The 24413-nt window shown below is 40.0% G+C and overlaps 2 protein-coding genes across 3 annotated transcripts; both read right to left on the bottom strand.

Annotated features, from left to right (window-relative positions):
- Positions 1 to 560: 560 nt before the first annotated feature.
- On the bottom strand, positions 561 to 7811 carry LOC120918407 (keratin, type I cytoskeletal 19-like). The gene is made up of 8 exons (XM_040329951.1): positions 7051 to 7811; positions 5748 to 5830; positions 5511 to 5667; positions 4563 to 4724; positions 3866 to 3991; positions 3479 to 3699; positions 3112 to 3146; positions 561 to 1872 (listed from the first exon to the last, which is right to left on the bottom strand). Exons 1-8 carry the CDS (start codon positions 7732 to 7734, stop codon positions 1772 to 1774), a joined length of 1569 nt encoding a protein of 522 aa, XP_040185885.1. The 5' UTR covers positions 7735 to 7811; the 3' UTR covers positions 561 to 1771.
- LOC120918409 (keratin, type I cytoskeletal 19-like) lies at positions 561 to 23040 on the bottom strand. Of its 2 annotated transcripts, XR_005744371.1 has the most exons (9): positions 22257 to 23040; positions 21823 to 21905; positions 21586 to 21742; positions 20859 to 21020; positions 19968 to 20093; positions 19596 to 19816; positions 19224 to 19258; positions 15851 to 16874; positions 561 to 901 (listed from the first exon to the last, which is right to left on the bottom strand). XR_005744371.1 is itself a non-coding variant. In XM_040329954.1 (8 exons), exons 1-8 carry the CDS (start codon positions 22983 to 22985, stop codon positions 16774 to 16776), a joined length of 1614 nt encoding a protein of 537 aa, XP_040185888.1. In that variant the 5' UTR covers positions 22986 to 23040; the 3' UTR covers positions 15539 to 16773. The 2 variants fall into 2 exon arrangements, 1 of the variants encoding a protein (XP_040185888.1); XM_040329954.1 differs by lacking the exon at positions 561 to 901 and having other exon boundaries at positions 15539 to 16874.
- Positions 23041 to 24413: the final 1373 nt, after the last annotated feature.

Genomic DNA, 24413 nt, shown 5'->3' with positions numbered 1-24413 from the left:
AGGATTATGGCGCTTTAGAGACTGCAAATACAGATTCTAAATATCTTTAAATCGCTTAAAGTCAATTATCTTGGCATCCCATGTTCCCTTTACCCCACCCAAGTTAAATCTCTCAATAAAAACACAAAAACAAGTTGACTGACTGTTCATTGTTCAATGAGAAGTGACTGGAAGTGAATGCTGGACTGAGCAGGATGACGGGTGGAACTACTACACTCCATGACCCCACAGGTGCACCACTACACAATTATATAATAGAAACTACTAGAGGTGGCATATGGTCTGCTTTATATGCTTCCTCAACTATAAAGAGTCTTTTACCCCCTCTCAGAATCACTTGCACCCCCTTTCCTGCAGTTTCTTGCTCAATTAAGCCACAAATGACTAGATGGATAATAATGTCTGAGTATAGATGCTGGCCCTTGCAATCTTGCTGCCCTAGGCACTGGTCCAAGAGTGCCTTGTGGGCACTTATATAAAAGAAAGATTTCGATTTTTTTTGTTTTATTTTTTTAGTATGGAAAAATCATGTGCATCATTAATACCACACACACAGCTGATTGCATGAAGATAGGATTTGTTTTATTGAACATTTTGTAGGTGACAAGGACAAGAGAATGATGATCAAAATTCACCAGATTACTGCAGTAGTACACCAGAATATATATAGTCCAAAAAATCCTAAAACATTCTAAATAACCAGAATCTAGGGCTTAGTATGTCAACCACAATAAAATATGAATATTGCATGCTAATAATCCATTAATATGTACAATGGTAGACAGTACAAATAGGTTCATAACATATTATTATAAAACCGATACTTCAACTCTATACTAAAACCTGCACAGGATTATGTTAATAAAATCCCTTAAATTCACAACAGAAAACTAGAGTTCAACTCATTTTGCATATGATCATTGTAATTCAAAATGCCTGATTATGGGACAACTCACTTTTTCTGAGTCAAGAAAACTTCATTTCAACTGTATGTACCTAATGGCCTCTTTACGCTTAAAAGTGTTACAGTAACACATTCACCACAACTTACTTTTAGGGCATTGTGGTGAACTCCATTACTACAGGTTATTTGTTCTGAATGGGTCCCAGGTAAAAAAAATTTCTTCAAAGCACTACAACGTAACCCATATCGTACCATGTTGTGTAATGCATCATACTATAGCATAGATGCATTCTGTTCATGCGTTTGGGTGGCATTCAATGCTGTTGCACAATAAATGGCACTGCAACACATTGCACTACATGTTGGCACAAAAATATGTGTATTAAAGGGCACGATGAATGTGCTTGGGCCCTAAAAGTATTGAAAGTGCTCCAAGAAAAAAGTGAATGAAAAGTCATATCTTATGACTCTAGCATAATGTAATCCCTAAATAATGTTGGGTACATGGAAATATCTTCTTTAATTTTGGATCTTTAAAATTGTTCAAAGGCCTGAGCTCCATAGCTTTTGTAACACGTGGGTTAACATCTTGAAATTAACTTACAATTTAGGCAAACTTAAATAGTTTACCACCAACCTCTAAAGACGAACAGATACTGTATCTAACTAATCCTAAACCTTGCATAATTTCAGTTGTGTCTACTGGGTATTTTGGTGGATCTAGTTCATGTCTCATGCCAAGTTTTGCCTAGGTAAAGCAGATACTCAAGGCCACATAAGAAGAAGACAGAGGAAGACACCAAAAGACTTTCTAAAGATAGGGTACTACTATTATCCAAAGGGTTCTCCAGAAGAGTCAGAAACACATTAGCAAACATTATGGTGATTATGATGTTGATGATGACTTTGATGATGTTGATGATGACTGGGGCTAGTCACATGGTGAACTTTCACTGTGTGGTGAGATCCTGAAAGTAGAAGATACAATAGTTCAAATTATTAAAAATCTATGTCACATTATGAAGGGATTCAAATTCTCTATGTTTCTCATATCAATTCACTATATTCCAATTATCATTTTTATTGTTACATAATTAGTCAAGTTGAGAAAGCTGCTTATGTACCATGAGTTGCAGATATATCTATTTTAGCAGGGGTACCCCAAGGCATGAAATGTATTTATTTAGTAAAAGAGTTGCGTTGCCTTGGATAAACATTCAACTATGTATTTGAAAATGTAGTTATTCCTTTATGTTTTGCAGTATCATGAATGCACAAAACTTTTTTAGAAACTGTCTACAGCTAAAATAAGTTCCTGTGTAAGACTATTCCACATTTTCACAGCTGAAAACTACTGTGGGTCATTTCTGGACCAAAGCCCACCATCGGCACATGGTAGGAAGGGAAGCAGGTTGCTGTCTAATCATTCATAATATTGCCACTTTGAATGCTGTTTGTCCCATATACAAGCCAGCCATATCAAAATTCACAGCACACAATGTGACTACCATGGAACTCATTAGCAAAAAGGGCCTGGATATAGCTGGCTACATAGTGATCTATGCAACGTGAATTTCAGATAGCATTTTGAAAATATATTTGGCTAAAATAAATGTTTATAGATACCGGGCCTATTCTGGCACTTCTCTCCTTCATGTAAAAATCATCATTTTTGTTGCTAGAAAATTACTCAGAACCCCCAAACATTATATATATTTTTTTAAGCAGACACTCTCAGGAATAAACTGGCAGGCATTGCAACTTTGTATTTGCACAATAATTTTTCAAACGCCTTTTTTTGGAAAAAAAACGGTTTCAGGAATTAAAAAATAACAAAACTGTAAAGTTAGACAATTTTTTTTTTATAATGTGAAAGGTGATGTTATGCCGAGTAAATTGATACCTTACTTGTCAAACTTGAACTTGAAAATTGCGCACACTCATGGAATGGTGCCAAACTTCGGTACTGGCTCCTGTTGCTGTCAATCACAGTCAATGAGGAGGGATTGGGGTGGGGCCAAGCCATACTGTGTGTGTGTCTATGGACACACAGAGCCGGATTTTCGAGCAAGCCCCTATGAGTGCTCCCATAGCCAGGAGAGCAGGCAGAAAAGGTAGATCGGGCCTGCTTTGTGCAAAACCATTGTACATAGCAGGTAAGTATGACATATTTTACAATCACTTTAAGACAATATATGTTTACATACCATGGCTGTCTCCTAGAAAACTTTGACTTGAAGTTCTGAAATTTAAAACACACAGTAAAGAATAATGAAGAAATATATGGTATTCTAACTATTTTGTATGGTTTGGTTTAAATAATTTATTGATAAACAAAATGGAAACATTTACGAACTGTCTGGTTTTAGAATTAAGCTGTTCTCCAAATTGTATTGTTCTATTCAGGTAGCTGATTGAATATTATAGCAAATAAATTATATCAAAATTATATTAAATATAAAAATGATTTCTTTCCTCTTAAAAGATTCAGTGTGAATAGGTGTTGCTATAAATTGAGGCCTGCATGTTTTAAGGAACATTAGTTCAGTTACTTGTCCTGTGTAAAATACATACTGGATATCATGACCCTCCAATAGGCGCTTATAGGTGGCGATCTCCATCTCCAGATGAGTCTTTTGGTCCATCAGGATCGTGTATTCCTGATTCTGACGTTCCAGGTCAGATCGGATCTGGGCCAGCTGGGACTCTACATTGTTGATCAAACATTGTAATTGGGCAAGTTGAGCCCCAAATGTGGCTTCTGTCTCTGCCAAGGTGTTTTCTAGAGCTGATTTCTGGGAAAAAAATTGAGAAAGATTGTATGCAGAAAAAAAACAGGTAATTACAGTACAGTACATACTGTTAGTCTTTGCAGAATGAAATGAAGATGCTCACAGACTTAAATGACCAGCAACTGGTCATTGACACAATCTTTATTAATTGGCTGGCAATAACACTTACCAAGCTGAGCTGGCTTTGCAGTTCGATTTCCAAGGTTTGGATGGTACGTCTCAAGTCAATAACTTCAGTTTGCACAGACTGGAGTTGTTCAGAACCAGAAGCAACTTCACGATTCAGTTCCTCAGTCTATATAAATAGAAAGTTTGTTAGAATCATGTTCCCCTTAATATATGGATGCTAATTTCCATATAGTTGTATATATAAAGTCAAAGGAGGTTTATTTGTGATCTTCTGTGAAAAAAAACATGTCACTAATTTTTAATATACAGTAGTTAGGCGTAGGTTGATTTGCACTTTTATATTTGTTTTTATATATTTTAAGTTATGTCACTGCATTTTTTTCCTTTGTGTACTTAGGCAACAGCCTTAAAGCCCAGTTGCACCAGTGCCTCAATAAACATTCACATGCCTGATCAGGAAGCATGAGCGTGGCCGCTTGGCCAGAGTAGTTGTGACTGTGCAAAGGGTGTGGCAGACCTTTGTATGGGAGCAGTGTCCTGTTATTCAGTGTAATGGGAAAATTGGGATGGTACAGTACAATTGAGCATTAAAGCTAAACATTTTCTCATACATTTTTATTGTTTATTGGAATATAACCATGAAGTAGTAGGGCCTAATGATCAAAATTTAATAGATTGCTATCACACAATTTTTCTAACAGGTTCAACAAGCTTTTTTAGTCTACAAAAAGACTTACCCGTTGTCGGAAAATAGTTTCCACCTCTCTCAGATTCCGCTCCATTAGATTCTCATACTGCTCTCTGATCTCAAACAAGGTTCTATTCAGATCAGTCGATGGAGCAGCATCCATTTCCACATTGACCCTGGCACCCAACTGAGATTGTAAAGCGTTGACTTCCTGTAAGTAAAAATGTTAGAAACTAGTTGATGATGGGTGCATTTCTGAAGATCTCCATATTGTGTGTTTTAGCATCTGTGTTGACTCGGCTCTCGGGCTTATGTGAATGGGCAAATGTAGTGGGCTTTTAGATGCATTTGAGAATAGTTTGAGACATTTCAGAGACCATTTATAGTGTTACTAAACCCACAACAGTAAAACCAGTCTATATATGCAGTAAAGCATGCTTGTTATACTCACTAGTACTATACTCTGTGGAACTAAAGGGTTAGTCCTCTGCATTTTTATAAAGGCTTTTTGAGGCTCTCTATTTTCCCGTCAGAAAAAAATCCTACTGCGTGTACAAATTCGGCCACGCAAAGTTCTGACGCATGCTCAGAAACAAATTGACGCATGCTCAGAAGCATAGAACTTAATTTTTCGGCTCATCCTAGTCTTTTACGTCACTGCGTTCTTGGCAGTCAAAAGTTCACCAAACTTTTTTGTGACCGTGTATATGCAAGGCAGGCTTGAGCGGAATTCCGTCGGAAAAAACATCCAATTTTTTTCCAACGGGAATTCCACTCGTGGGTACAGGGTATAAGTTCATTGACAAATAATAAAAGATAAAAAAATAAGGTGTTAAAAGTTGTCAATTTTCCACAGATGGCCCAGGATGACAGTATACCTCTATAACAAAAGTGATTTCAACAATATTTACACCTGCTCTGTAACAAAAGATTATGCATTATTTTTCTTGAAATAAATGTCTGATTTAGCTCGAAAAAGGGGTAACAGATTTCCCACCTCCCCATGGTTCCTCTTCATTAGCTGCAGTTCTTCCTGAAGGTTTTCTACTTGTCCCTGTAGCTGACATATGTCCCTCTTAAGGTCTTCCCGGAGTATACGAAGTCCATTCACATCAGCCTCAACACTGCTTGCCAGTTGGCGTTCCATTTCATACCTAGTGATAAAAGGAAGACAAAGCAATTAATGCTGATATTGATAATAATGAAGAAAGACATGAAATATAGAAAGACCTACTTGTTTCTGAAGTCATCTGCTGCTAGACGAGTGTTGTCTATTTGTAATACAATCCTGGCATTTTCCACAGAAGTTGAGGAAATCTGGAAATTATAGGTGTAAATTATTTATTGCAAAGGATTAATTCATAGAGTGTATTGAACTAAGCTCTGCTCTGTATCAATTAAGGTAGCTTACTGCATATCGATTATGGCTTGCACTGTAATATGACTTAAGGGTACATTCACACTAGCCACATGCTAAAACATTCCCTTTTAGCATTTAGCTGATATCTGTGGTGTGGCAATGGTGATGAGCGGTGCCATGAGTTTTACAACGCAAGGCATTGTTTAGCAACCCTTAGATGTGTGGCTAGTTTCAGCAAGTAAAGAAAATACTGACACAAAGCTGCATATTTAAACAAGGCACTTCCCTGTTCTGCCTAGCAACATGACAGGGATCTACTGCTCCCTGTCATCGGGAGCAGTGATCTTGGTCATGTTGTAATGAGCCCATCCCCCCACTGTTAAAATCACTTCCTAGGACACACTTAACCCCTCGATCACCCCCTAGTGTTTAACCGCTTCCCTGCCAGTGTCATTAAGGCCTCGTACAGACGACCGGATCTATCCGCTGGGATTGATCCGCGGATCAGTTCCAGCGGACAAATCCAGTCGTCTGTACAGCCTAGCGGATATTTATCCGCGGAGATTCGTCCGGCCGATCGATTTCAAGCGGATAGAAATTTCTTAGCATGCTAAGAAATCTATCCGCTTGAATCGTGTCCAGCGGATTGATCCGGTCGTCTTTACAGACTCACCGGATCAATCCGTCTGCTCCCATCCCTCGCATGCATCGTAATGATTCGACGCATGCGTGGAAGTAGTTACCCTCCAGCGTCGCTCACGTCGCCGCGTCATCATATTATTTTTTGGGGATATTTATTATAACAAAAAGTTAAAAATATTGCTTTTTTTTAAATTGTCGCTCTTTTTTTGTTCATATTGCAAAAAATAAAAACCGCAGAGGTGATCAAATACCACTAAAAGAAAGCTCTATTTGTGGGAAAAAAAGGATTTAAATTCTGTTTGGGTGCACAAACAAAACACGCAATTGTCAGTTAAAGCGATGCAGTGCTGTATCGCAAAAAGTGCTCTGGTCAGGAAGGGGGTAAATTCTTCCGGGCTGAAATGGTTAAATATGTAGGTGTCAGGGTGAGTTTAAAAAATATAAATATTTAATCACTGCAATATTTTTGTAGCTTTAGTGTCAAAATAATTTCCTAATTATTATAGCACATATGTAGACAAGGTAGTTTATTTACCTGGCCTTGAAGCTCTTGAATGATTCTGAAGAAGCAGCTGTAGTCAGGTAAAGTGCTGGGCTGATTCCTCTCATACCACTCCCGGATATTCCTTTCAAGCTGGGCGTTCTGTTGCTCTAGGGAGCGCACTTTGTCTAAGTAGGAAGCCAAGCGATCATTTAAATGATGCATGGTTTCCTTCCCATTGACATTGAACAAACCATGAAGGCTTTTATGGCTGCTGCTGTGAGCACCACCATGACCGTGCTTGGATATGGAGATTCCTTTGCCTCCTGATCCTCCATGTACACTGGGAGCTCTATAGTGATTACTATAATGGACTTTATGGGAACTTCCAAGGTGGGTGGCATGGGATCCTTCATGATGGGAACCATGAGAACCTGTAGAATGGAATCTGTTGGAGTCTCCATGGTGGGAAGTATGGGAGCCTCCTTGATGTAAATTATGGGATCCTCCATGATGAGAAGCATGAGAACCCCCATGGTGATGAGAAGAGTGGGATCCTCCATGATGAGAAGCATGAGAACCCCCATGGTGATGAGAAGAGTGGGATCCTCCATGATGGCTAATTGAAGATCCTCCATGAGGAACACCATATGTGTGGCTTGGGATCTTAGACAGATGACTACCAACATGGCAGCTTCCATGGTGTGATCCAGCAGAGGAGTGACCACCGTAACTCATGATGATGGATGTGAGTAGTACAGAAAACCTAAAAGTGTGTGTTTCTAAATGGATGTCCTTCACAATATGTTCTCCATTCATTCTGCTCCCTTATATATGGAAGACTGGGAGTGCCACAAAATATTAATTACTAATATTAATGTTTACAAGTATCTGACTGCTCATCTATCCGCTGCTTTACATGCTTGACATTAGGATTTAACATTAAACATTTGGTAATCTGCTTGGAAAACTTTAGACAAAACTTCTAAATAATTAATTTATTGCTGTCCAGCTCATTAGAAACTTTTGCTCACTCCACCCTAATGAAATAACATTAAAGGAAAAGCCAACTGACTTGTCTGAACACACCTCAAATAAAACACTCAAAAGTGCAATATTGCAATGATAAACAAATAAAACGTTTAATCACAGTATACAGTTGGTCTAAAGATGGATACAAAACATCAGATTTATTTTCACTTTGATCAAGCTTCTCTGAAATATTTAACTACAGTGATAAAGTGTCAGGTACTACCCGAACAATGTATTTGGTATTCCGTGTATATCTATTTAGGTAGCCTGTGCACTTATCAGCTGGAAAATGTTGTTTATTTGTTATAATAGAATTTCTCTAATCTATACAATAAAGAGTCAAGGTTTCAAAATATTTCTTACTGTATTATCTTTTATTATTGACTCATCAATTGATACCTATTGTGAGTGCAGTGAGGCCCCGTACACACGGCCGAGGAACTCGACGTGCCAAACACATCGAGTTCCTCGGCCAGTTCAGCCCTGAAGCCGCCGAGGAGCTCGGCGGGCCGGGAGCTCCCATAGAACAACGAGGAAATAGAGAACATGTTCTCTATTTCCTCGTCGAGCTCCTCGTCGGCTTCCTCGGCCGAAAGTGTACACACGACCAGTTTCCTTGGCAGAATTCAGCCAGAAACTCGGTCGGAAGCTGAATTCTGCCGAGGAAACTGGTCGTGTGTACGGGGCTTTAGACCCAAGAAAACCTCTCTGATAAAGCCTACCTAGTGTCATTAGTAAAGTTGGGGGCATTGACCCTAATTCATCTACCTGCTTTAGCATTTACGATATTGTAAATAGAACTAAGGGCAAACTAAAATACTTATTATAATATTGACTGACAGGCCTCTTTAGCTATCTTTATGCTATTGTGTCCAAATGGTTCACATCCAAGGCTTTGCACCCTTTAAATCGGAGGTTCACCCTCAATCTGAACATTATATTACCGTGAACTGTAGCCTTAACCACTTAACTCCCGGACCATATTGCTGGTCAAAGACCAGAGCACTTTTTGCGATTCGGCCCTGCGTCGCTTTAATTGACAATTGCGCGGTCGTGCGATGTGGCTCCCAAACAAAATTGGCGTCCTTTTTTCCCCACAAATAGAGCTTTCTTTTGGTGGTATTTGATCACCTCTGCGGTTCTTAGTTTTTGCGCTATAAACAAAAATAGAGCGCCAATTTTGAAAAAAATGAATATTTTTAACTTTTTGTAATAAATACCCCCCAAAAATATATTAAAAAAAAAAATTTCCTCCGTTTAGGCCGATACGTATTCTTCTACATATTTTTCGTAAAAAAATCACAATAAACGTTTATTGATTGGTTTGCCCAAAAGTTATAGCGTTTACAAAATAAGGGGTAGTTTTATGGCATTTTTATTAGTATTTTTTTTTACTAGTATTGGCGGCGATCAGAGATTTTTTTCGGTACTGCGACATTATGGTGGGCAGTTCAGACACTTTTGACACATTTTTGGGACCATTGACATTTTTATAGCGATCAGTGCTATAAAAATGCATTGGATTACTATAAAAATGCCACTGGAAGGGAGGGGGTTAACACTAGGGGGCGGGGAAGGGGTTAAGTATGTTCCCTGGTTGTGTTCTAACTGTAGGGGGGTGGCCTCACTAGGGGAAATGACTGATCGCTGTTCATACATTGTATGATACATCATACAGGCATTTCTCCCCTGACAGGACCGGGAGCTCCCGGTCCTCGCTCTGTAACGAGCAATCGCGGGTTCCCCGGCGGCGATCACGCGAGTCAGGGACGCGCCCCTAGTGTTAGCTTAGAGAGCCAACGTTATTGTACGGGCTCTCGCGCAGGGGAGCTGACCTGCCGCCATAGAACTGCATGTAAAAATTCACAGTTTTTTTTTTTACGGGGGTCTATGCTTACCTTGATTCTGATGTATTTCAGCTCGCTTCCGGGTCTTGTTCCCCGCGGGAGTGGGCGTGTCACTCCTTTTCCCCGATGGCCCAGTGTGTGATGGGAGCTGTGCGCAATGTCTCCTGGGAGTTACGTGTCAAGATTCCCAGGAGACGATCTGAATGGGGCTAGCACGGGGTGTGTATCTAAACTGACGTCACCCGATGGTAATGAGGAAGTGTTGACGGCGCAGCTCGCGCTGCTCGCCGTCAACACAGTGCATGCCTGAGATTATGCGGTGCATGATTGGAGCATCGCATCACCGCTTCCAGGAAGTCTTTGCTTATGGGCTACACAATGCCCACAAGCAAGATGGAAAACCCCTGGATGAAATTTTATAAGTTCTTGTTTCTGACGTAAAACAAAGCAATGGTATTACAAGCGGCTAGCAAGTGAGTGATACATTGATATCTGTATTACTATGCATTGCACATAAAACTAAAAAATCACTTTAAAAACTACGGCTAAATGAAGAAGGTCATAGCAAGTAAATCTGCAGAAGAAAACACTCAGACATGGTAGGGTTTGAAAAGGCCATTTTCAAGAACTTGTGGCTTAGAGAAAATTCCTGCAAATTGTTCAGCAATAAGGTAGAGAACAGAGGAACAGCTTTCAAGATGTGCTGAGCAAGAATAAGGAATTGCTGACCACTGTTAACCACTTGCTTACTGGGCACTAAACACACCACACACCACAAATAGAGCTTTCTTGTGGTGGTATTTGATCACCTCTGTGTTTTTTTTTTTTGTTAAAATACTGTTTTTTTTAAATTATATATTTTTATATTTTGTTGTACGCTGATAAGGTTGCGCTGATGGGCACTGATGGGCTGCACTGATGGGCACTGATAGGCTGCTCTGATGGGCACCGATTTGAGAGGATTGTATAGAGACTCCTGCTACTACAATTAAACCTTTAGCATAAAAATCAGTAACATATGAAGCCTCCAAAGCAAACCTTTCAATTGGCATCAAAGCTCAAAACCTGATCAATCCCAACAAAAACATAGTGGAATGGAAGAACCTTTTTACCCCAGATTTTGGAACTAGAATCTGAAACATAAATCTTTTTTAGAGTTACATTTAATTACTAATAATTTCAAAACCACATATAAATCAAACTGTTTATTGGATACTATTATATTTGTTTGGGATTGACATTAGCAGTTTTGTTTCTCTTTTCCTGACATCAGTATGCAACTGCAGTCTTCTATAGCCTGAGGGGTCTCTGCCACTGGACAGTCAATGGGAAGTGTTCACATCATACAGGTAATAACGTGGACACCCAAAGAAGAGCCCTTCCAATCTACAGTCCAGAGGATAACTTGACCACTGATTCAGGACATTTTTAGGGGCTTAAATGTTATTTTTTTTTAAATGTAATTGGCTAATTTGCTTTTGGATATATTGTATGTGAAATATTCCCAGAAAATCGTTAAAGATTTTTTTTGATCACTGTAAATAACATTTCCCTTTTTAGCCACATTTCTTTTTCTTCTTAGGCCCCATACACACGATAGAATTTATCCGCGAATACGGTCCAGCGGACCGTTTCCGCGGATAAATCCTCTCGAGGATTTCGGCGGATTTTCATGCGATGGAGTGTACACACCATCGCATTGAAATCCGCACCGAAATCCTCTGGCGATGATGTGTCGCGCCGTCGCCGCGATTATGACGCGGCGACGTGCGCGACGCTGTCATATAAGGAATTCAACGCATGCGTCGAATCATTACGACGCATGCGGGGGATCCCTTCGGACGGATGGATCCGGTGAGTCTATACAGACCAGCGGATCCATCCATTGGGATGGACTCCAGCAGATGGATATGTTCTGCATGTCAGCGAATATTCGATCTGCTGGAATCCATCCCAGGGGAGATATATCCGCGGAAACAGATCCGCTGGCGTGTACACACCATAGGATCTATCCGCTGAAACCCATTTGCTGGGATTTATCTGCGGATGGATTCTATGGTGTGTACGGGGCCTACTGTACTAGGCATGAAGGCCAAGCAAAGGTTAATGACAGGGTTGAATTTGTGTTTTTTAAGCTAAAGCCCTAGGTTTCTGATATTTCAGTAAAGGTAAAATCAATGCTGACAGCTGTCATCACTTTGTTCTTAGTTGTATACATAGGTCCCTAAAAACAGTGTATAAGTCGGGAATGTTTTGTGTGGGTTTCTGTGTTAAATTCAATCCTTGCCTCTATAAAAGCTTTCTTACTTTTGAGTCCAGGTACATTGATTTGAAATAGGTCATGTTCCAAGACCTGTGTTGTAAAAACATATTTAAAAAGACCAGTGAGTGTCCGACCTAGGGCCTGCTGCTGATTACTAGTAGCGAGGGTGCTGCCAAGTTTGAGAAAGAGACTCTAGGACAATGCCAATAAAGTTATGTCATTGGTGTTTTAGCAAACCACCACCGTACACCCCCATTCATCAATTCTTCTCTAAGGGCTTCTAAAGCATTTTTAACATGCTGTTATCACGTGTCTCTCTCTGATGCCTTTTCTGGGAGTGGAGACCAGCGATCCAAGACTGCAGTTTGGGATTGCCATTAGCGGTTTTGTTTCTGTCTCTTTCCCTCCATCATTATGCTGCTGCAATCTTCTAGAATCTGAGGGGACTCTGCCACTGGACAATCAAGGGGAAGTGTCCACAGAGTCCACAAGAGCCCTTCCACTCTGCAGTCGAGAGCATAACATGACCATGGATTCGGGAAATTTTTAGGGGCTTAAATGTACTTTTTTCAAAATGTAATTGGCTGATTTGCTTTTTGATATATTCTATGTGAATAATTCCCAGAAAATCTTTAAGGATTTTTCTTTATCACCTTAACAAATATTTCTCTTTTTAGCCGCATTTATTTTTATCCTAATGCCACGTACACACGATCGGACATTCCAACATCAAAACCGTGGATTTTTTTTATGACGAATGTTCGCTCAAACTTGTCTTGCATACACGCAGTAACACAAATGTTGTCGGAAATTGCGAACATCAAGAACTTGGTGACATACAACACTACAACAAGCTGAGAAAAATTAAGTTCAATGATTTCGAGCATACGTCAAATTGATTCCGAGCATGCATAGAATTATTTTGCGTTGAATTGTGTACACGCGGTCGGAATTTCCGACAACAACTTTTGTTGTCGGAAAATTTGAGAACCAGCTCTCAAATTTTTATTGTCGGAAATTCCGACAGCAAATGTCCGATGGAGCATACACATGGTCGGATTTTCTGACAACAAGCTCACATCAAACATTTGTTGTCGGAAATTCTGACCGTGTGTACGCGACATAACTGTACTTGGCATAAAAGCCAAGCAAGGGTGAATGTGTGTTTTTTGAGCTAAACCCCTAGGTTTCTGACACTTCAGTAAAGGTAAAAGCAATGCAGTAAGTTGTCATCACTGTGTTCTTAGTTGAATACATAGGCCCCTAAAAACCCTGGATAGGTCTGACAGACTCTAAAGAAGCTTTGGGATATGTTGGGAATGTTTGGTGTGGATTTCTGTGTTAAATGCAATCCTTGCCTCTAATAAAGCTTCTTTACTCTTGAGTCATGGTACATTGATTTGAAATAGGTCATGTTCCAAGACCTGTGTTGAAAAAACATATTTAAAAAGACCAATGAGTGTCATACCTAGGGCCTGCTGCTGAACATTAGTAGAGATTTTACTGCCAAGTTTAAGAAAGAGGCTTTAGGACAATGCCAATAATGTCCATGGTGTTTTAGCAAACCCTACCACCACCAGTGATCCAATACTGCAGTTTGGGATCGCCATTAGGAGTTTTCTTGCTGCCTCTTTTCCCAGTATGCTACTGCAGTCTTCTAGGATCTGAGGGGACTCTGCCACTGGACAATCAATGACAAATGTCCACATTATACAGGTAACAACGTGGATACCCAAAGAAGAGTCCTTCCACTCTGCAGTCCAGAGGATCACATGACCATGGATTTAGGAAATTATTAGGAGCTTAAATGTACTTTTTTTTCAAAATGGAACTAGCTGATTTGCTCTGGACATTCCCAGAACATTTTTAAGAATTGTTTGTTCACCATGACTAATATTTCCACTTTCAACCACACTTATTTTACACACTTCAAATAATTTGTGTTATTTTAAGAAAACACAATGGTTTAGGTATATTGTTTATGCAGGTCCATAGCTAGATGAAGCTGTTCTGGGCACACATGAGTGATTATGTTCCTTCTGTCATGCAAGTGTAGCATCCTCTACCTTAGGTAGGTAGGCTGCTAGAGGTAGTAGTTTTTTTTGTTTCAGCCAGTGTAGGTAAATTTAGGCAGGCCTGAATGAAAGCTAGGCCTGTTTGTTTTGATTGGGGGGGCTTCATCTCTCTTTTGCCTCCCTTTGGTTACTGGAAGGTTCTGGAAAAGATGTGGGGAGAGAGGATTGGAGTGACCAATCCTCAACTAGGATTGGAAGAGTGTAGGCCTCCTATATTTTCTCTGGAGGAGTTGTGGGGTGGAAGAACTGAGTGATGGAGTGTTAGGTTGTCGTGGCCTTTGAGGAAGTCCCCCTTCTGGGGGGGTGATCTTGGGCATGAAGCTCGGGGGCCTGGAAGAAACTTCTCCATACAAATGAGGGGTGTCCTGAACAGGATCAGAAGAAGGACAGCTGGGAACATTGCCGGGCAAGTCATCAGGAGGGATCCATCTGGGTCGATGAGTGACAGGCACAGTCAGAACATCTTGGAGAGACATGCCAGGAGTGCATGTAGAGCCAAAGAGAGAGACTGTGATGTCACTGGGAATAGAGACAGACTGCTGCAGCCAGGAGTGTTGGCAGAGTCTGCAAAAGACTGACTGGGTAGTAGTCCACTTAGAACACAGCTAGCACAAAAAGACTCTGTTCATTTGCTATTGGTTGCTACACCAAAGGGGACTGCAGACCCCTGCCAGCAAATGGCGAATCCAGAACTGTTGGGCCTTGTTCAGAGTGGGGCCTAACCATGTGCTAGCTGTGCCAGGAATCAGGTGCTGTGCAGTAGAGGAAGCAACGATGACTTAAGTGATGTGCTGGAGGAGTATGGAGCTTTAGAGCTTTAGAGACTGCAAATGCAGATTCCAAATGTATTTCATTCACTTAAAGTCAATTATCTTGGCATCCCATGTTCCCTTTACCCCATCCAAGTTAATTCCCTCAATAAAACCACAAAATGTACAGTGAGGATTGACTGGAAGTGAATGCTGGACTGAGCAGGGTGACTACTACACTCCACGACCCCACGGGAGCACCAATACACAATTATATAATAGAAACTACTAGAGGAGGCATATGGTCTATGCTTTCTCAACTATAAAGAGTCTTGTACCCCTCTCAGAATCCCTTGCACCCCCTTTCCTGCAGTTTCTTGCTCAATTAAGCCACAAATGACTAGATGGATAGTAATGTCAGAGTATAAATGCTGGCCCTTGCAATCTTACTGCTATAGGCACTGGTCCAAGAGTGCCTTGTGGGCACTTATATGAAAGACTATTTAGATTTTTTTATTTTATTTTTTTTTAGTATGGAAAAATCATGTGCATCATTAATACCACACACACAGCTGATTGCATGAAGATAGGATTTGTTTTATTGAACATTTAGTAGGTGACAAGGACAAGAGAATGATGATCAAAATTCACTAGATTACTGCAGTAGTACACCAGAATATATATAGTCCCAAAAATCCTAAAACATTCTAAATAACCAGAATCTAGGGCTTAGTATGTCCACTACAATAAAATATACATATTGCATGCTAATAATCCATTAATATGTACAATGGTAGACAATACAAATAGGTTCATGAAATATTATTATACAACTGATACTTCAACTCTATAATAAATAGAACCTGCACAGGATTATGTTAATAAAACCTTGAATTAAGAATGTGTTTTATATGTGCATTCATGTACTATAGGCACATTTAAAGATGCTGATTTTTGTTTTTTTTAATCGGAAACTACATTGCAAAGGAGAACTCAGCAAAAATTCATATCCTTTTTTATACTGATCAGACTGGTTCATATTATAACTCATTTTGCATATGATCATTGTAATTCAAAATGACTGATTATGGAACAACTCACTTCTTCTGAGTGAAGCAAACTGCATTGCATCTGTATGTACCATAACGGCCTGTTTACGCTTGAGAGTGTTACAGTAACACATTCACCACAACTTACTTTTAGGGCATTGTGGTACCATGGGTTATTTGTTCTGAATGGGTATCAGGTAAATATGCTTGCGCTCTATTGTTTTCTCCAAAGCACTACAACGTAACCCAAATTGTACTATACATTTGAATGGCATTCAATGCTGTTGCACAATAAATGGCACTGCAACACATTGCACTACATGTTGGTACAAAATCTGTGTATTATAAGGACATTATTGGAACAAGATGAATATGCCTGCAGCCCTAAACGTATCTTATGCTCTAGCATACTGTAGCATACATGTACCCTAAATAATGTTGGGTACATGGAAACATCTTCTTTTGTAACACGTGGGTTAACATCTTGAAATTAACTTACAATTTAGGTAAACTTGAATAGTTTACCACCAACCTCTAAAGATGAACAGATACTGTATCTAACTAATCTTAAACCTTGCATTATTTCAGTTGTGTCTACTGGATATCTTGGTGGATCTAGTTCATGTCTCATGCCAAGTTTTGCCTAGGTGAAGCAGATTCCGAAGGCCGCATAAGAAGAAGAAAGAGGAAGATACCAAAATACTTTCTAGAGATAGGATAATACTATTATCCACAGGGTTCTCCAGAAGAGTCAGAAACACATTAGCAAACATTATGGTGATTATGATGTTGATGATGACTTTGATGATGTTGATGATGACTGGGGCTAGTCACATGGTGAACTTTCACTGTGTGGTGAGATCCTGAAAGTAGAAGATACGATAGTTCAAATTATTAAAGATCTATGTCTAAAGGGATGCAAACTGTATATGGGTCTCATATCAATCCACCATATTCCAATTATCATTGTTATTTTTACATAAATAGTCAAGTTGAGAAACCTGCATATGTACCATGAGTTGTAAATATATTGATTTTAGCAGGGGTACCCCAAGACCTGAAGTTTATTTATTTTGTAAAAAGGTTGAGAAAGGTTGCCTTGGACAAACATTCAACTATGTATTTGAAAATGTAGTTATTCCTTTATGTTTTGCAGTATCATAAATGCACACAACTTTTTTAGAAATTGTCTACAGCTAAAATAAGTTCCTGTGCAAGACTATTCCACATTTTCACAGCTGAAAACTACTGTGGGTCATCTCTGGACCAAAACCCACCATTGGCACTTGGTAGGAAGGGAAGCAGGTTGCTGTCTAATCATTCATAATATTGCCACTTTGAATGCTGTTTGTCCCATATACAAGCCGGGCATATCAAAATTCACAGCAGACAATGTGACTGCCATTGAACTCATTAGCAAAAAGGGCCTGGAACTATCTGGCTACATAGTGATTTATGCAACGTGAATTTCATTTTAGGATTTTGGAAATATATTTGGCTAAAATAAATGTTTATAGAGTATGACTGCTGATTAAAGGGATTGGTATTGTGTTTCAGTAAATGAATGCCATTAAGATGGAAGTCATATAGATAGAGTGGTCTTCTAATAAACAGGAACTCTATTGGAAAGTTGTCATAATACAATACAAAACAAGGATCGATAGTTATACAGAAAATGCAGGCCAACTGGCCAACATAATGAGACAGTTGCAGGAGACATAAGTATAGTGAATAGTATTGTATAACCTGACAAAAGTCAGTATAGACCAATAGTCTAAGAGATTTGGTATTAACTGTAAAGCTCAAAATCCTATGGGAGACCATCAAAACAGGGGTCTCAAAGGTAAGGAAAATATGGGATAGAAAATGGTGGCAGACCAAGGCATATAAATATATACATGAGAAGTAGGGCAAGAACTTTTTTTGTTTTGTTGGAATTCCAGAAGGAATAATGCATAGTAATGCCAACTAGGGCAGGCTATCATAGGCCAAATACAGCACATGTACAACCAGGGCTTTTGTTACCACTAGGCAAACTAGGCAGCCACTGGTGTTCCTACTCTCTTCTTTCTGCAGAAAGCAACTACCATAAGTCTCAGCATGAGCAGGCAGCTGCTGCTCTGTATGCACATAGTGTCAGAGGCACAACAGCGGTGGAAGACTGTGTCTGTGTCCTGACTCCCGAATGAATGGAAGCAAGCAAACATTCGTTGATGGGCACTGGTAGGCTGCATTGATGGGCACTGGTGAGGCTGCATTTGATGGGCACTGGTGAGGTTGCATTTGATGGGCACTGGTGGACTGCATTTGATGGGTGCTTTATTAAAAGGGTGGGGTATACATAGGCAGGGCAAAGAGGGTGGAGTCAGGGGTGGAGCCAAGAGGTGTGGCAATAAAATGAGGTTTCGCCTAGGGTTTCAAAAATCCTTACACCAGCCCTGTGTACAGCAAACAAGTTAGTTTTGATAAATAAGTAATCTTTTACCAATCTCTCAAGGAGGTCTGTTTCAGAGTTTGTTATTGAGGTTGTTAGGGAACAAAAGAAGATAAGAGAGGTATGGGTGATAGGAGGAAAAAATGGGGCATAGGAGGACAACAGTTGTTGGGTGGGGTGAGATACAGAGGGAAGGTGGATGGAATATTGTGGCTTACCCCATCCTGGTGCCTAGCCCCCAGGTCATGGGATGGAGTGGCCTTTTATATGATCTGCAATGAGGTCCAAACCCTATAGGATGGTGCCTAAATGCCACTAATGTCAAGGTACTAGTTAAAATGTTTCCCATATTTTCTTTGCATTAAGGTAAAACACCTTCTCTATGCAGCCCCAAGCCCTCCCTTATACTTACATGAGCCCGACCTCGATCTAACCCTATGCACGAGAGCAGTGGCTCTCTCTGCTCTCTCCCTCCTCATAGATTCAGAGACAGCAGCAGACACTGGCTCCTGCTGCTGTCAATCACAGTCAGTGAGGAGGGATCGGGGGTGAGGTCAAGACACATTGTGTGTGTGTCTATGGACACACAGAGCCAGGTTGGGAGCAAGCCTCCATAGCAAGCCGCTATTTTGGGGAGGAGCCAGGAGAGCAGACAGAAGAGGTGAATCAGGCCCGCTTTGTGAAAAACCATTGACCATGGCAGGTAAGTATGACATGTTTTGTTATTAAAAAACAATAAAGGTTTACAATCACTTTAAGACAATATATGTGTACATACCATGGCTGTCTCCTAGAAAACTTTGACTTGAAGTGCTGAAATTTTAAGAACACAGTAAAGAATAATGAAGAAATATATGGTATTCTGACTTTTCTGTATGGTTTGGTTTATATAAAATAACATATTGCTAAACAAAATGCAAAAATTTGATGAACTGTCTGGTTTTGGAATTAAGATGTTCTCCAAATTGTATTCTATTCTGGTAGCTAATTGAATATTAAAGCAAATAAATTATATAAAAGTTATATTAAATATAACAAATATGTATTTCCTTTTAAAAGATTCAGTGTGAATAGGTGTTGCTATAAATTGAGGCCTGTATGTCTTAAGGAATATTAGTTCAGTTATTGTCCTGTGTTTAAAAATACATACTGGATATCATGACCCTCCAATAGGCGCTTATAGGTGGCGATCTCCATCTCCAGGTGAGTCTTTTGGTCCATCAGGATCGTGTATTCCTGATTCTGACGTTCCAGGTCAGATCGGATTTGGGTTAGCTGGGACTCTAAATTGTTGATCAAACATTGTAATTGGGCAAGTTGAGCCCCAAATGTGGCTTCTGTTTCTGCCAAGGTGTTTTCTAGAGCTGATTTCTGGGAAAAAATAGAGAACGATTGTATACAGAGAAAAAAATAGTAATTACAGTACATACTGTTAGTCTTTGCAGAATGAACTTAAGATGCTCACAGACCAGCAAATGGTCATTGACACAAACTTTATTAATTGGCTGGCAATCACACTTACCAAGCTGAGCTGGCTTTGCAGTTCGATCTCCAAGGTTTGGATGGTACGTCTCAAGTCAATGACTTCAGTTTGTACAGACTGGAGTTGTTCAGAACCAGAAGCAACTTCACGATTCAGTTCCTCAGTCTATATATAAATAGAATGTTTTTTAGAGTCATGTACCCCTTAATATATGGAGGCTGATATATAGTATATATATATATAGTTGTATATATAAAGTCAAAGGAGGTTTATTTCTGATCTTCTGTGAAGAAACATGTCACTAATTTTTAATATACAGGAGCTAGGCTTAAGTTGATTGAACATTTATATTAGTTTTTATATATTTTAAGTTATGTCACTGCATTTTTTTCCTTTGTGTACTTAGGCAACAGCCTTAATGCCCAGTTGCACCAGTGCCTAAATAAATACCCACATCCCTGTTTAGGAAGCATGAGCGTGGCCGTTGGCCAGAGTAGTTGTAACCGTGCAAGGGGTGTGGCGGACCTCTGAAGATTTAAGTTTATTGGAATATAACCAATAAATAATAGGACATAATTATCAAAATGTAATAGATTGCTATCCCACTATTCTTCTGAGGCCTCGTACACACGGCCGAGGAACTCGACGTGCCAAACACATCGAGTTCCTCGGCCAGTTCAGCCCTGAAGCCGCCGAGGAGCTCGGCGGGCCGAGAGCTCCCATAGAACAACGAGAAAATAGAGAACATGTTCTCTATTTTCTCGACGAGTTCCTCGGCGGCTCCATCGGGCCGAAAGTGTACACACGACAGAGTTTCTCGGCAGAATCCGGCTCTGACCGAGTTTCTCGCCGAATTCTGCCGAGAAACTCTGTCGTGTGTACGAGGTCTAACAGGTTCAACAAGCTTTTTCAGTCTACAAAAAGACTTACCCGTTGTCTGAAAATAGTTTCCACCTCTCTCAGATTCCGCTCCATCAGATTCTCATACTGCTCTCTGATCTCAAACAAGGTTCTATTCAGATCAGCCGATGGAGCAGCATCCATTTCCACATTGACCCTGGCACCCAACTGAGCTTGCAAAGCGTTGACTTCCTGTAAGTAAAAATGTTAGAAACTAGTTGTGTTATGGATGCATTTCTGAAGATCTCCATAATGTGTGCTTTAGAACCTGTGTTGACTCGGCTTTCGGGCTTATGTCAATGGACAAATGTAGTGGGCTTTTACATGCATTTGAGAATAGTTTGAGACATTTCTGAGATCCTTTAATGAGTTAATAAATGAGTTAATAAACCCCCTGTGGAACCTAAGGGGTTAATTCCTTGCATTGTGTAAAAAGACTGTTTGATTGGTTTCTCTGATCCTCCTCTCCTTCCATAAAAATGCGTTTCCATGTTCTGTGTACTGTGGGAGACCAGATATAGTGAATGCAGGGTCCTGGGTTTAGTAACACTTTAAGTTCATTGACAAAGAAGATAAAAATATTAAAAAAAGATTTAAAAGTTGTAAATATTTCACAGATTGCCCAGGATGGCAGCATAACACTAAAGCAAAAGTGATTTCAACAATTTTTACACCTGCTCTGTAACAACACATTATGAATTGTTTTCCTAAAATAAATGTCTGATTTAGCTCTAAAAAGAGGTAACAGGTTTCCCACCTCCCCATGGTTCCTCTTCATTAGCTGCAGTTCTTCCTGAAGGTTTTCTACTTGTGCCTGTAGCTGACATATGTCCCTCTTAAGTTCTTCCAGGAGTATACGAAGTCCATTCACATCAGCCTCAACACTGCTTGCCAGCTGGCGTTCCATTTCATACCTGGTGACAAAAGGAAGACAAAGCAATTAATGCTGATATTGATAATAATGAAGAAAGACATGAAATATAGAAAGACCTACTTGTTTCTGAAGTCATCTGCTGCTAGACGAGCGTTGTCTATTTGTAATACAATCCTGGCATTTTCCACAGAAGTTGAGGAAATCTGGAAATAATAGGTGTTAATTATTTATTGCAAAGGATAAATTCATAGAGTGTATTGAACTAAGCTTTGCTCTGTATCAATTAAGGTAGCTTACTGCATATCTATTATGACTTGCACTTTTATATGACTTAAGGGTACATTTTCACTAGCCACATGCTAAAACATTCCATTTTAGCTTGTATCAGTGTGCCCAAAAGCACAAACAAAATGCACTGAGACCCATTTTGGGTGCTATATAAAATATGTCATCTGGTATCCTTTTAGATGCCTAATATGCCTAATCTGTTTTTATATTTTAAATATGTAGGTGTCAGGGTGAGTTTAAAGAATTTAAATGTATCATTTATTTACCTGGCCTTGAAGCTCTTGAATGATTCTGAAGAAGCAGCTGTAGTCAGGTAAAGTGCTGGGTTGATTCCTCTCATACCACTCCCGGATATTCCTTTCAAGCTGGGCATTCTGTTGCTCTAGGGAGTGGACTTTGTCCAAGTAGGAAGCCAAACGATCATTTAAATGCTGCATGGTTTCCTTCCCATTGACATTGAACAAACCATGATGGCTTTTATGGCTGCTGCTATGAGCACCTCCATGAACGTGCTTGGATATGGAGATCCCTTTGCCTCCTGATCCTCCATGTACACTGGGGGCTCTATAGTGATTACTATGATGGACTTTATGGGAACTTTCATGGTGGGTGGCATGGGATCCTCTATGATGAGAACTATGAGAACCTGTAGATCTGTGGGAGCCTCCATGGTGGGAAGTATGGGAACCTCCATGATGTAAATTATGACATCCTCCATGATGAGAAGCATGAGATCCCCCATGGTGGTGAGAAGAGTAGGATCCTCCATGATTAGAAGCATTAGAACCCCCGAGGTGATGAGAAGAGTGGGATCCTCCATGATGAGAAGCATGAGATCCCCCATTGTGATGAGAAGAGAGGGATCCTCTATGATGGCTAATTGAAGATCCTCCATGAGAAAGACCATATGTGTGGCTTGGGATCTTAGACAGATGACTACCAACATGGCAGCTTCCATGGTGTGATCCAGCAGAGGAGTGACCACCGTAACTCATGATGATGGATTTGAGTGGTACAGATGACCTAAAAGTGTGTGTTTCTAAATGGATGTCCTTCACAATACATTCTCTATTCATTCTGCTCCCTTATATATGGAAGACAGGGAGTGCCACAAAACATTAATTACTAATATTAATGTTTACAAGTATCTGACTGCTCATCTATCCACTGCTTTACATGCTTGATATTATGATTTAACATTAAACATTTGGTAATCTGCTTGGGAAACTTTAGACAATTGTAAAACAACTTCACAATAATTCATTTATTGCTGTCCAGCTCATTAGAAACGTTTTCTGACTCCACCCTAAAGAAATAACAATAAAGGAAAAGCCAACTGATTTGGCTGAACACACCTCAAATAAAACACTCAAAAATGCAATATTGCAATGATAAACTAATGAAACGTTTTATCATAGTAACAGTATGCAGTTGGTCTAAAGCTGGATACAAAGCATCAGATTTATTTTCAATTTGACCAAGCTTATTTGAAATATATAACTACAGTGGTAAAGGGTCAGGTACTGCCCAAACATTATATTCAGTATTCCATTTATATCTATTTAGGTAGCCTGTGCACTTATCAGCTGGCAAATGTTGTTTCTTTGTTATAATAGCATTTCTCTATTCTATACAATAAAGAGTCATGGGGCCAGATTCACAGAAGAAATACGCCGGAGTATCTTTATTTGTAGTTCACAAACAAAGATACGACGGCTTTTGGCTAAGATCCGACAGGCGTACGGCTTCGTACACCTTCAGATCTTAGGTGTAATTTTCCGGCGGCCGCTGGGTGGAGTTTGTGTCGTTTTCCAGCATCGGGTATGCAAATTAGCTGTTTACGGTGATCCACGAAGGTACGCACGTTCGTCGCATTCTCTTATGTCGTCGCTAGTCGGCTTTTCCCGTCGCAAACTTAGGCCTGCTATTTCATGGCTTAGATTTAGAACAGCCATGTTAAAGTATGGCCGTCGTTCCCGCGTCAAATTTTATATATTTTTTTTTTGCGTAAGACGTCCGGGAATACGAAAGTACGTTACGCACGTCGCTGTTCAAAAAACACGTCGGGGCGCCGTAATTTTGCGCAAAGCACGGCGGGAAATTTCCAAACGAAGCATGCCCATGAATTAGGCGGGCTTGCGCCGGACGGTTTTATGTTACACCGCCGTAAGTTTACACGCAAGTGTTTGGTGAATCAGGCACTTGCGCTGAAAACTTGCGGCGGTGTAAAGTAAAGACGATACATTACGCCGCCGCAGATCTCTGTGAATCTGGCCCATGGTTTCTAAATATTTCTTACTGTATTATCTTACTTGAAGACCTGTGTTTTGGACACTGTTTAGGCACATAGGAACATCCCATCAATTGATACTTATTGGGGTGCAGTTAGACCCAAGAGAACCTCTCTGATAAAGCTTACCCAG

The sequence above is a fragment of the Rana temporaria genome, chromosome 12 (assembly GCF_905171775.1).
Source record: "Rana temporaria chromosome 12, aRanTem1.1, whole genome shotgun sequence".
NCBI lineage: Eukaryota > Metazoa > Chordata > Amphibia > Anura > Ranidae > Rana > Rana temporaria.
The sequence above is the reverse complement of the archived record's forward strand: the minus strand, read 5'-3'. Positions and strand labels throughout refer to the sequence as shown.

What these genes read in the sequence shown, in the direction of transcription:
- LOC120918407 (XM_040329951.1), bottom strand. Translation starts at nt 7,734, where the DNA reads ATGAGTTACGGTGGTCACTCCTCTGCTGGATCACACCATGGAAGCTGC. An exon ending in GCAGATGACTTCAGAAACAA is followed by an intron (nt 5,668 to 5,747) that starts GTAGGTCTTTCT and finishes TTTTATCACTAG; the next exon opens with GTATGAAATGGAACGCCAAC. An exon ending in TGCAAAGCCAGCTCAGCTTG is followed by an intron (nt 3,700 to 3,865) that starts GTAAGTGTTATT and finishes TTTTTTTCCCAG; the next exon opens with AAATCAGCTCTAGAAAACAC.
- LOC120918409 (XM_040329954.1), bottom strand. Translation starts at nt 22,985, where the DNA reads ATGAGTTACGGTGGTCACTCCTCTGCTGGATCACACCATGGAAGCTGC. An exon ending in TGAAGAGGAACCATGGGGAG is followed by an intron (nt 21,021 to 21,585) that starts GTGGGAAACCTG and finishes TTTTACTTACAG; the next exon opens with GAAGTCAACGCTTTGCAAGC. An exon ending in TGCAAAGCCAGCTCAGCTTG is followed by an intron (nt 19,817 to 19,967) that starts GTAAGTGTGATT and finishes ATTTTTTCCCAG; the next exon opens with AAATCAGCTCTAGAAAACAC.